Source organism: Prionailurus bengalensis, chromosome E4 (genome assembly GCF_016509475.1).
Source record: "Prionailurus bengalensis isolate Pbe53 chromosome E4, Fcat_Pben_1.1_paternal_pri, whole genome shotgun sequence".
In the NCBI taxonomy this organism is placed as follows: domain Eukaryota; kingdom Metazoa; phylum Chordata; class Mammalia; order Carnivora; family Felidae; genus Prionailurus; species Prionailurus bengalensis.
The window spans coordinates 8,438,640-8,452,459 of NC_057360.1; the positions used below are offsets into that span (position 1 = coordinate 8,438,640).

The following is a 13,820-nucleotide window of genomic DNA, read 5'->3' on the forward strand; positions in this document are numbered from 1 at the left end:
GTTGGAGGTACTAACGGGTGTCAGAAGTTTCCACATCTGTCTAATCTGACCTACTTTAAACCATTAAACTGATAATCCAAGGGTTTACAGGCTGCCACTATACATCGCAGAACAGCTTATTTTCAATTCCTGGACACTGTCAGGTGAACAAAGGGCAAACAGTAACAAAACAAAAAGTCATAACAGTATAACTATTTTCAGTTTTCTATAGTTAGATGAAAAGTGTTCGTTATGTGAAACGATTTAGCTGTTGTTAGGGTCTCTGGAGGGCCGATTATAACACCTTCATTTTCCGAATTCCGAACCAGTTGAGAACCACAACTAAAGCGTAAGGCAGAAAGAAGTCACAGCCTCAGCTGCGTTGCAGGTACAGCTATTATTGAAGAATGTTCATGCACACATAAACTTTAATCCTGAAACCCAGTCCTCATCAGTCGTACTCGCTCACTCGGGCAGGTCTCTCACACAGCAGAGTTAGATGTGGGCTTCCCAATGGAGGGAGGATGGGCCCACAACCGATTGCTCATTTCTCAGTTCTTCTGCCTGATCAGTCAGCCCAGGCCTGGAGTGGCAGGTGTGAGGGGCAGAAAGGTGTAGGGGACTGAGGCAGTGGTGCTCCCTTTGAAGAAAAACAAGAAACAAACCAAAACATGGGGAGTGGAGAATAAACATCCCTCAGCATTGGGGGTACGCGTGGATATTTGAAGTCCAAGCTTTATTATCTGTGTATGGTGCTTTACGTATGTTGTATCATTTAACCTTAAAATCATTACCCCGGCCCAGCCCCAACCCCACCCTATGAACACTGTAAAGGAGTAATTATAAATATTATTATCACCACTTACAGGTGAGAAAGCAGCCTTAGAGAGGTTGCTTACTTAGCTCAAAGCAACATGGATGGTCATAAGAAGAGCTGAGTCAGAAACCCATTCTTCCCACTTCTCCAGTTTCTGGTGAACAGTTTCTCATGTTAATAAGTCTGAAAAATACTCATCCAGGCAAATAAAATTTCTTATTTGAAAACCATTCTGAAGCTGTGTTGGTGAGAATTTGGCAATTCACTGATATAGGGTTTAGACTGTGATTTTTGTTAACTTTATTTTGGAATGATTTCAAGCTTTTAAAATTAAAACTTTAAACATTTCTGTTTAAATAATTAAAATAAATTGTTTTAATGTTCATTTATTTTTGAGAGAGAGACAGAGAGAGACAGAACATGAGTGGGGGAGGGGAAGAGAGAGAAGGAGACACAGAATCTGAAGCAGGCTCCAGGCTCTGACCTATGAGCACAGAGACCGACACGGGGCTTGAACTCATGAACTGTGAGATCATGACCTGAGCTAAAGTCAGACACTCAACTTACTGAGCCACCTAGGCGCCCCTAAATAATTTTAAACAGAAAAGATGCAAAAATAGTTCTGAGAATTCCCAGATGCTCTTTTACTCAGCTTCTGCTAATATAAACATCTCATAGAATTCTAGTAAAATTACTATTGGTACACTATTTTTTTTTAACGTTTATTTATTTTTGAGACAGAGAGAGACAAAGCATGAACGGGGGAGGGTCAGAGAGAGGGAGACACAGAATCTGAAACAGGCTCCAGGCTCTGAGCTGTCAGCACAGAGCCCAACGCGGGGCTCGAACTCACGGACCATGAGATCACGACCTGAGCCGAAGTCGGCCGCTTAACCGACTGAGCCACCCAGGCGCCCCGGTACACTATTAACCAAACCACAAACCTTACTCCGATTTTACCACTGTTTTCAGTACTGACTGTGACTTTTTCTTGAGGACAGCCACTGTATTACATTCATTTTCATTTCCACAGTGCCCATCAGTAAGTCTGATTTAGAGTCGGTGATCCTAGTTGTTTGTGGAACAAGTCCGTTAATGACTGGATGTTGAGCTCCATGACACCACTTCTGTGTGTTTGTGCGTATATGTGCGCCACAGGTTTAGAGACACACAGCGGTTATGATTTGCATGAACGTTACTCAGAACTAAATTCCACATCAGGCTTTGTAAAGCATAGTTCTTTCAAACCGTGAAAACTTCTCAAAAGCAGGAGATAGTGTACTAATCAGACTGAAACATAGATACGGTGGAAATGGGCCGAGAGCTACAGTGCTGCGTGCATCTGATCATGCGGGTACGAATCACCCTTGAATAAATGCCCGGGCAAGAGAAGCCTCAGTTGCTGGCAGTTGGTCCTGCTTTTCTAGGTGGGTTAAAGTTCACAATAAACCAAATCATAGAAAGTCTCTTGCTTGAAGAGGAAATCCACACAGACACTTTTAAGGTTTCTCTTTTCTTTTGCACTGAGTTCCATAGAGAAAACATTAACGAAGGGAGAATTTTGCTATTACAGTGGTTTCTGACAGCTTCAAAAATAAACACTCTTTTATGTCGACCTTTATAACCAAAGAATGTGAAACCAGGAGAGAGGGGTGCTATTCAAAGCACAGAATTCCTTTTAGTGGCTTAATGGAGTTTAAAGTGGCCACTTTGCTTACTGTTTTCTCCATCGTCTTTTAACCAAAATAAAATACCAATATGATGAAGTGTAGAAAGGCAAGAATGTGGTATTATACTCAGTTGGGGAAAACTGGTGTAATTGTTACAAGAACTGATTTTTCTAAAAAGTTCAACTTTTAAGGGGTTTTAATTATTTTGTTACAGATGGAAGACGTCATAGCACGCATGCAAGATGAAAAAAACGGAATTCCTATTCGTACTGTCAAAAGCTTTCTTTCCAAGATACCTAGTGTCTTCTCTGGTAAGTGTGTATTCGGGACAGCACTCCTTTCTCCAGCACCTTTGACATGACTATTTAAAAACAATTGTAGCCACTGAGAATGGAAACTCTCAAGCTCATGTATTCACCAACTCCTTATAAAATACTCATGCCAACATCACGTTGGATCCTTGGAGTGACAGTAAAACAAATCCAAAAGACAAAAAAGAAAACAAGTAAAAATCATGACTTTAATCGACTCTGGGTCAGTTGCAAAGACATAATGAACAAATGTGAAATGACAGAAGATGGTATTAAAGATTATGTGAAACAATATGGTATAGGTTATATATAGGGATTGAGAGCATGAAAAAATCGATGAGGAGTCAGGAAGGGTTTCCTGGACAGCAGAGGCGAGCTGAGTTGGAAAAGTGAGGAGTCCTGTCAGCCTCAAGACCCCCAGCTGTGTGTGCAGAACTGGGGGTGACCAGGGTGAGGATGTGTAGAGGGAGCAATGTGTGGAGGGGCTATAGAGAGGGAGCAGGCAGACTTGGGTCAGAGGATGAGGGTCTTGGAAGCCCATCCAATGAATCTAGCTGTGACGTGTGGAGAATATGGAGACACACTTTAGACTCTCACAGGGCACGTAGGCGCTCAGGGTGAATTGGTGTTCAGTGGGGGCTGCCTGTCACTATGGTAGGTCTAAGGCCTGTGTAGGAATAGTTTGGGTGCCAACATTCTGATATCCAGGAAGTGAAGGCATAGAGAGGATGCCTTCATTCAACATGAGGATTCAACATGAGGATCTGTTGAATAACTGGGAATATAAGCTTTAGGGGATATGACCCAGTGGTGTTGGTTTTGTTTTTCACTTGGGTGGCTGTGAGACAAAGGACTCGTTAACAGAAATAGGCAGACCCCACAGGTTTGATTAAAAGGGACTAGAAAAAAGCCTAGAGACATGGATAGGAGTAAGTTAGAAATCGATGCTCTGGCTCCACGAGAATGAGGCTGTGCGTGAGCTGTGGGGCTTGGGCATGCTGGGCCTGGGCAAGCACAGCTTGGAGAGGAGGCAGAATCAGACAGGCCAGAGCCTCCACAGTGAGTCAGTAGGCTGAGGAGGCTGGTGCAGAGCATGTGGAGGAAGGGTGTTGATGGGGCTCCTGAACAAGAGTTGTGTGTGGTGCTTTGTCATGAACAAGTGTCGAAAGAAGAGCAATGGTTTTCAGCCTTGGTAAGAGGGTAGTAATTACCAGACTGCAGATAGGTAGGCCTACGTGTTTGTGCCTAGTGGCTGAATTCTCTCTGATGGAAAGGGAGAGAGAACAGGGACCAGACAAAAGCTGCAATAGAATGGGGGCGCCTGGGTGGCTCAGTCGTTGAGTGTCTGACTTTGGCTCAGGTCATGATCTCACAGTTTGTGAGATCTAGCCTCGGAAGGGCTCTGTGCTGACAGCTCAGAGCCTGGAGCCTGCTTCCGATTCTGTGTCTCCCTCTCTCTCTGCCCCTCCCCACCCTCCCCCCCCCCATGCTCTGTCTCTCTCTCTCTCTCTTTCAAAAATAAATATTTTTTAAAAAGTTGCAATAGTTGGGGCGCCTGGGTGGCGCAGTCGGTTAAGCGTCTGACTTCAGCCGGGTCACGATCTCGCGGTCCGTGAGTTCGAGCCCCGCGTCAGGCTCTGGGCTGATGGCTCAGAGCCTGGAGCCTGTTTCCGATTCTGTGTCTCCCTCTCTCTCTGCCCCTCCCCCGTTCATGCTCTGTCTCTCTCTGTCCCAAAAATAAATAAATGTTGAAAAAAAAAAAAAGTTGCAATAGAATGAAATTTGCTCTCACAAAATATGCCCCCTTTTTTGTTATTTCCTTTCATATCCACTTTGTTCCAGTTCCTTGTTCTTCTTTGACAATAGCCTATATTGTCTAACATCTGGGACTGTACCCCATCTCTTCCCTTCTCACCATCTCGCTTCCCCACTTCTGGGTCCTTCTGACTGCAGAATTTTGTCCATTCTTCAACTGCTAGTTCAGACAGCTCTTTGGAGAAAACCATCCTGAGCTTTCATTATCTGTGCTCTCAAAAAAAAAAAACAACAAAAAAACCAAAAACTTGTCTTTTTGCTTCTCTAATAGCAGTTATTATGCTCTACTTTGTCTTATAAGGTTTTTTTGTTTTCTCGTTTTTTGTTTTTTTTTAATGTGTCCTATATCCCCTAGGAAATATTTAACTTCTTGCAGTCAGGAACTTAAAGGTAACTTTACATCTAAACGCAAATACGAAAATTATTCATATTTTGATGACCTATGAGAGAATTTACCTCCTTAAATACTCTAATACGAGGGTTACAACCCAAAATGCAGTTAGATTCTAGGCAGATAAATGGTCTAAGTTACCTACCCATCTGCCCTGGGAACTGTGGTCAAGTCAACAGGGCATGGCCTATGTAAAGGCACTGTGGTTGAGGAATTCTTAATGACAATATTCATAAATGAAAATGGCTGAACAAGAAAAGTTTAGCCCATCAGATTAAGCTGGGCTGCAAGTTTGAGTTACCCACTGTAATAGTAAATCTAAAATTTTTGGTTGACTTCTTTGAGGAGCAGTACCTCATACGATTCCATAAAAATTCATACTATTCTGATGTAGCATCCTGTTGGAAGAACTCTTGCTTGACAATATTAAGACCTTAATTAAAAAGTAAGATTGGAGGGGCCCCTGAGTGGCTCAGTTGGTTAAGAGTCTGACTCTTGATTTTGACTCAGGCCATGATCTCACAGTCGTGGGATCAAGTCCTGCATTGGGCTCTGTGCTAGACATGGAGCCTGCTTGGGATTCTCTCTCTCCCCCTCTGTCTCTCCCCTGCTTGCACTCTCCCCCCCCCCCCCAAAAAAAAGAAAGAAAAAATTAAGGTAAGATTGGACATATAGATGAAGAATGTTCATTAACATAAAACAACAATGGTAATTACTACATAAAGAGAATATCCGTGACATTTTCATATTAATGTAATTAGTTTCTAAGTATCATTCTGTGTTTCCTGGGAACTTTTCAGGAGCTCTCTGCCTCACAGGTTTAATGAGATGTTTTTCTATAGATTTAATTGGCATAATAGTATTATGTCTAGTATTTACCAACCTCTTCTTCTTCATATCCCCAAATTATGATGGTATAAAGCCTCATCTGCTTGACTAGCAGTTTTTGGTATTTGTGGCAATTTTTCTCCCCTGATATTTCTTACAGTGATTTGGGATTAATTCCTGTGTTCTTTCGTGGCCCCGGTTGACACCTGCTGCTTGCTCTCCTTCCTCTGTCTGCCTCTCCCTCTGCTCTCTAGGAGGGCCCCATATTCTACTGCAGAGCTCCTAACGAAACAAGGAATCTACTAGCTTCACGACCCTTAGCAGAACCAGAAACCGGTTGCGATGAACGAGTGATGTCACATGTGAGAGGAGGGTGGTGTGATTGTTGGGAGTCTGTCTTGTGTGGACTGTTCCACAAGGGAAACGTGTCTCAAGTATTGTTAGCCCAGCTCTTTCAGGTCACCCGTTGATGCTCCCTAAAGTCTTGGTGCTCAACACATGGTCGCTGGACCAGTTGTGTCAGTATCACCTGGAAACTTATTAGAAACAGAGTGTGTGGGCCCACCCCAGACCCACTAAATCAGAACCTCAGTTTTAACACCAAAGCCTAAGAAGTGTGCCTTAAGCAGGGCACTGGAATGAGTTCTAGGTCACACCTGTGTTTCATCCAGGGCACTGAGTGCAGTCATCAACTTGCTTGTGCAGATTTTTCTCAGGCTTTCAAGGGCTCTGATTATTATTATTTTTTTCTTTTCTACAATCTGGCCTCAATCGAGCCTATCCCTGTCCTTTCTGAGGTTAGGTATGATGATATAGAAGCCTTTGGATTAGGTAGAGAAATGATTGTTTACATACTACTTTGTTAACTTTTGAAAAATATAAATTGAGGATATTTACATCATGTTCATTACATTGCTTATGACAGGGTCCATGGCATACACTTCTTCTATAATAATACTAAGAAAATTTTGTCTTTGATGATAAACTTGACTTTTTCCTTTTTTAAAACAAAAAGAAATGTGTAACTTCTATTTTCCTTTTCTTGTTTTCTCTAGTTTCTAGAAAGCTCATTGCTAAATTGAACATCTCATTGGTACTTTCTCACATGACTCATCACTGACATATCCACCTTCTTTTTTCTTCTAATTGTTTTTATTTTTGTCTGTCTTTTCTTGCTGCTGTTGTTTTAATCTGGTGTGTGTGTGTGTGTGTGTGTGAGAGAGAGAGAGAGAGAGAGAGAAACAGAAAGATTAGTGGGATTAATATTATAAATTGCTTCAAGTCATGTTTTAAAGATAGATAAGGAATAAATCCAGAAGGATCTGAGAAGTGTCCGTGTACTTAGGAATTGTTTTGTCCAGAATCCTCACCATTCAAGTGGGGCTACATCTTGCCTTTGAACTCAAACTCTCCATCACAATATAAAATGAAAGATGAAGCTCAAATAATACTGCATAAAAGTATCATAAAAGTGCTCACTGCGTTTTTATACAATTGCATCTTCAAATTGGACAAAAATAACTATGAAGCTAAAAATATAATATTTGCAGATTTTGCTGGGGATTTTCTCTGAATGAGTCTCATAAAACTTACTCCTATGATGTAACTATTGCCCTAGAATTCATATCCTGTAACTTACAATGTTTATTCATCTCTCACCTGAAAATCCTTGGTAAAGCAAACTGTGACACTGATATCAGCCACAAATCCTTTGTGTTTAAACTCTGAATGGAAGCAGAATATAGATCGAAATCCAGATGGAGCACAAGTTTGTGAATAAGAGGAAATGATTAATTTTACATTTTCCACAATATTTGGTCCATCTTTGATAGTATTTTACTACTGTACCATTTACCTTTGACTACATGCATATTTGAATGAATTGAAAAACTGACTTCAGGGGCGCCTGGGTGGCTCAGTTGGTTAAGCGTCCGACTTCAGCTCAGGTCACGATCTCACGGTCCGTGAGTTCGAACCCCGCGTCGGGCTCTGGGCTGATGGCCTGGAGCCTGCTTCTGATTCTGTGTCTCCCTCTCTCTCTGCTCCTCCCCCGTTCATGCTCTGTCTCTCTCTGTCTCAAAAATAAATAACCTTAAAAAAAAAAAAGAAAAACTGACTACATAGTTTTTTAGTTGCTTAACAACAAAATGTTGAAATGGGGCTTTTTTGAGTGCTTTATTTCTGGAAAATACATTACATTTTAATAATATTGAATATTATTTGGATGTAGATTTTTTGTTCATTCACAATCATGGACATTTGTAGAGTTTAAGAGTCTAATAAGAATAAATAGGATTTAAGTCCTGATGAGGTAAATAATTATTTGTTCAATATTTAATGTTTTAAGAGTTTGAATCATATGTTGGGATTTTCTTTTCAATAATAATGGTTTCTTTTATAAGGGTTTGTTATTTTGGTTTTATATATTAAAATAGTAACTGCTTATGTATCATATTAACAATTACAATAGCTTCTAGCTTTATATTAATTATATATTATATAGTTTTATATATTTAATATATAATTTAATATATACTTTAAAATATATATAGATATATATATCTAATATATATCATTATATATTATATGTTTTATATAAGTTATATTAATTTTGTATATCTATATATAATGGATGAAAAACATTTATTTCTACTTTCAAGGAAAATGTTAGTAATTTGAAAGCCTACTATCTGGTCAGTAGCTTTTAGTATATCAGTTTTATTCCTTATAACACTTGAAGGTAATTAGGAAATAGGGGGTTAGAGAGTTCAAGTTTTTAGTCAAGTTTTGCAGTAAGCAATATTTGCTTACTAATATTCAAACCAAGATCAGTTCAGCTCAAGATCCCACTTCCGTTTTGCCAGCGCTGTGGGTTTCCCCTATAAGTTTCGTCCTTTGCTAATAAGTTTCGTCCTTTGCTAGAGCCTGTGTTTTTTCATTATGATGAATGAACACATATCAGAATCTGTAGGATTCTGAGTACTGGGGATGCCTACATTTATCTCCCAGCATGTCCTCATGTCCTCACTCTGGGTAAAAACTGAAATGATTGACAAAAAGACCTGAGCTTTTGTCTGTTTTACCTCTGGGGACCTTTAAGACCTGGGGAAAACAGCTGCATTTTCTTTGCTTCTAAAACACAGAGGTTACACGTAATGATGTCAAAGGTTCCTTTCCACATACATTCTAGAATTCAGAGAACCCAGTGTGGGGGACAGTGTGTGAAAAGGATTACTGGAAGAGAACACAACAGAGAAGACTATTCATGAGATAGCTAGACTGATGAAGCATCAATGGAAATCTTAAAGATATTTTCTCCCTCACCAACGCCTCCATGCCCATAGCTTTAATGACAAACTTTATTTATTCCTCTGGTGCAGATCTTTTCTCAGAAACTCAACATATTCAACTCCTTATGCAACGCATGTCCCAAAGAAGCCTCAAACTCAACGTGTCACATCTCTTCCACAAATTCACGTCTCTTCCACAGCCCCTTCCCTGTTTCCTGACTCAGGAAAGATGGCATATGCCAGAAGTACCGGAATCACCTTGGAGTCACCTTGACCTCTCTTACAGCCCTTTCTTCTCCTACCTATTTCATTAACAAGTCTTGTCACCTTTTTCTTCTAAGCAGCCATCAATCTGTTGGCTTTTGCCGTCTGCTCTTATATTGCTATAGGTCCATACTGTCATCTCCACTCGTCTGAATTATCACATTGATTCCTAACTGGTTTCCACATCCACTCCGTGCCGTATCCTATCTTTCTCCGCACTGGTATTTTCAAGTTGCAGATCTGATCCATTTAAATCCTTTTCTCATTTTAGAATTAAGAGAAAATCTTGAACAAGATTCCCAACAGCAACATAGTTCAGCCCCTACCTACCCATCAGACTCCATCTCTCAGAGGACTCTCTCTTGCTCCCTTGGTTCTAGCCACAGGGGCTACTTTTCATCTCCTACACGTCACCATGCTCCCTTTTGCCATGGAAGATTTCCACTGCTAGGCTTTTTCCTCGTTTTTTTGGAATGCTTCTTCCCCTTTCCCCTTTTTTTCAATTTAGACCTACCCATCTTGGGTCTAGGCCAGTTTCCTTTCTTATCTATTCTCATAAAATGAGACTATTTTCTTTTGGAGTACTTTATTCTATTGCATAGTTATAAACTCATTAGTGGTAATATTTGATTAATGTCTATCCTCCAGACAATACGGTAAACTATAAGAAGGTTCCATATGCTCAGTTTTGTAACCCCTGCACCAAAAACAATGTCTAACATAGGGGTGTTCATTAAATATTTGTTAAGTGGATAACTAATAATAGTAATTATAGAGGAGATATTTGCATTCATATGAACCATGAAAGTAGTTGCACTATTGTGTGGCTTTATCAACACATAAATTATTTGGATTTTTATAAACCTTTGTCAATGACTGTGGCTTTTAAATTGTGTTTAAGTAAAAAAAATTTTTTTTCTCTGGAATCTAATGATATTATCTTTATTTATAATATAAACCACATGAACAAGAACCTGGAAATTCATTCCATGATGTTTTGAGGTGGGTGTCTAGGGCTGGTTGTAGCAGGTTCTATAGATTTCTGTTTGTTACTAATAAATTACATACGCCATAGGAGCCTCCTGTATTGTGAACATTTTGCCAGGCTTGGAGATACAGAGAAGCGAGACATGGTCTCTGTCCTTGAGGAGACTACTCTGTAGTGAGGAGACGGACAAATAAGGTGAGGTAATTTTCATGTTGGGGTAAACCCGGAGCACTGAGGAGTGTGTGAAGTCTAACCCATGCTCTTGGGGTCAGAGGCATTTCTTGGAGAAGGTGACATCTAAGATTCACTGTAAAGGATGAATCAGAGTTAGGCAGACAAAAGGGGAGCAGTTGTTCAAAAACTCAAGATATGAAAGGGCCTAGTAAGCTCAGGGAACTTCATAAGTTGTAGTGACCTTGACACAGGATGAGGCATATGGAGAGTCTAGAGAGGAAGTTAGAACTGAAAGCAGTAGTTAGAATCTTAAGGAAACAGAATTTTATCCTATAAAGAGTCAGAGGCAATTGATGAATTTTAATCAGGGAAATGGCATTATCAAAACAAAATTGTAATGTTTTTATTTTATTTTTTGAGAGACAGAGACAGAGCGCTAGTTGGGGAGGGGCAGAGAGAGAGGGATGTGCAGAATCCGAAGCAGGCTCCAGGGTCTCAGCTGTCAGCACAGAGCCCGATGAGGGGCTCAAACCCACGAGCTGTGAGATCATGACCTGACCTGAAGTCAGATGCTTAACTGACTGAGCCACCCAGGCGCCCCTCAAAAATTTTAAATGGCAGTTTGTCTGGGAAAAATGTAGGGAGTAAATATCAGTTTATAGACAAGGGAGACAAGGATGGGAGCTGAGGCTGCAATCTAGAGCAAAGATTATAACAGCCTGAGCCTTAGGGCCAGTGGAATTGAAGAAAAAATCAGATGTATGAGAAACTTTAAGGACTGAGAATGGACTTCATTAGTTCAGTGGCAGGATTCAAGAGGGCAGGGTGGGGGTAGGGGAAGTGAGAGGTTAGATCAAGTAAGAAAGAAGGCACTGCCCACAAAGACACCAATATTTATGACCTGAAAATGAATGCACAATGATGCCTTTTACAGATGAACTGGTAAACACAGGAATTCCCCCCCCCTCCCTTTTCATGGAAATGGTGGAGAAGGGATGGTAAATTTTGAACATGTTGAGTTTCAGATCATCCTCGCAGAACAACCAGGTAAAATGCCCAGCTGTTGAATATACATATCTGGAATTCACAGGTATTTAGCAGTACAATAAGTACACGAGATCTGGTCTGGGTAACTTGTTGGTTAGAAGCTGAGTAGATGAGATCTCTTTTGGAGTTTTGTGTGGAAGGAGGATATCAGAGGACCAAAGGTGCACTTTGAGTGTGAGCACTTAGGGGTGAGCAGAATATGTGGTTCATATATGGCTGCTCTTTAAGTCCTGGCCTGCAGAACTGTGGCCTCACTTCACTTCCATAAAGATCTCATGTAAGTGGCTGAGAATCACATTGTTCTGTGTCTGGAAATGTAGCACTCGGGGGAAAAACCCTCCAGTGGTTCTCTTTGAGTCTTAACAAAGAAAACCAATTAGTACATGAGGTTCAAACCCCCCATTAATCTGCTTTATTCAAAACGGATCATGGTCTGTGCACTATAGAAGAATGTGGAGCGAAGCCATCACTGTGTTTGTGATAGATAAGCTTAAAACCAATGCTCGCCAAACCTCAGGTAATAGTTCTAGAAATATCCACTACCACCTCCCTACTCCCTGTAAATTAATTTCAATAGCAGGGAATAAACCAGAATTCTCCTCTCAGTTTTTGTTTTGTTTTGTTTTGTTTTGTTTTTTTTGTTGTTTTTGTAAATGATGTGGGTTTTCATTAAGCAGCCCACTGGGATCAGAAAAGTCTGCAGGACTGCCTGTTGGCCACTATCAAATAAAAATGCCCCCATTAAATCAGTTATTTAACATATTTGAAGGTTCAACTTACTGAACAAATTTTCAGGAGCCAAAAAGGCTGGTGCCTGTTCTAAATCACCAAGCACTGTAAATAGAGGAGAAAATGGTAGAAATTAAGAGGGACTTCTAGTCAGCCATTCCTGAATTTCTGTCTTTTGTCTTTTATTAGCTTGAGAAGGTTCTCCATCAGAAACCTGTTGATAATTAGTTGAATCTCATTGCTGTCCTTCTTTTGCAACTTAATTCCATTTCTCATCAGAATTCGTCACTTTTTAAAAAATGTTTATTTATTTATTTTTGAGAGAGGGAGAGAGAGAGAGAGGGAGAGAGCGCATCCCAAGCAGGCTCGGCACTGTTAGCATAGAGCCCGATGCAGGGCTAAAACCCACGAACCATGAGATCATGACCTGAGCTGAAACCAAGAGTCAGACACTTAACCCACTGAGCCACCCAGGTGTCCCTGATGAGTCACTTTTAATGTGATTTCATGTAAAGCACTTACCACCAATTGGCAAGACCAAAATTTATGGCCAGAAAAGTTGTCTAATAGTTTGTATGTTGTGTGTGTGGGTTTGGCTGGTCTCAAGTCTTTTTTTCTTTTTAGACTACTTTACATATGTAGGTATTATTAACATAAGAAAGCTATACATATTTAATGTATACAACTTGATGACTTTGGAGATAAGTATAAACTGGTGAAACCATCAGCAATATTTATGCCATAAACATATCCATCACCTCCTAAGGTTTCCTCCCACCTTATTTTATTTATTTATTTATTTATTTATTTATTTATTTATTTATTTATTTATGAGTGATAAGAACATTTAACATAAGAGCTACCCTCTTAGCAAATTTTTTAAGTATACAATATAATATTGTTAACTTTAGGCACTATGATCTTGTAGATCTCTAGGACTTACTCGTCTTGTATAACCGAAACTTTGTACCATTTCTCCCTTTCCCAGCTGCTGACAACCGCTGTTCTAATCTGTGCTTCTATGAGTTTGACCAACTTAGATTCCTCATATATATGCTATCATGTATTTGTTCTTTTGTATCTGGCTTATTTCACTTTAGCATAATGTTCTCCAGGCTCATGCATATTGTCACAGAAGCCAGGATGTCCTTCTTTTGCAAGGCTGAATATTATTCTGTTGGTCTCTGGTCTTAAGGCTCAGAAAAACATTTTAATTCTCTAGAATTTATTCTGACCATTTTTTTCTCTCTCTGTCCTACTTTTTCTCTTAACATGTTTGATGTCAAAAGGAGTGACATGTTGAGTTACTCCAATGCATCGAAATAGGAATTGTTATATTTTATAGTACTGGATATAGAATCATTACTTATATTTTATTATTAACTTGAATGTCTAACAATGTACACTGTTCTCTGTGTTTCCTTGCTGTTTTCAGCCATGTATATGAAAATTGGGCAGTGTATATGATAAAAATCAAGTTGCCTTTAAATGTAATAATATAAAGATGTCCTGCCTCT

The 13,820-nt window shown here is 39.9% G+C and overlaps 1 protein-coding gene across 8 annotated transcripts in view; it reads left to right on the forward strand.

Moving 5' to 3' along the window:
• The window catches only part of RGS7 (regulator of G protein signaling 7), a 517,383-nt gene that overhangs the window by 243,409 nt on the left and 260,154 nt on the right, over positions 1-13,820 (forward strand). For all 8 annotated transcript variants that reach the window (XM_043568695.1, XM_043568700.1, XM_043568702.1 and 5 more), the window contains exon 3: positions 2,681-2,777. In XM_043568695.1, coding sequence (XP_043424630.1) covers positions 2,681-2,777 — 97 coding nt within the window. The remainder of the gene's footprint in view (positions 1-2,680; positions 2,778-13,820) is intronic.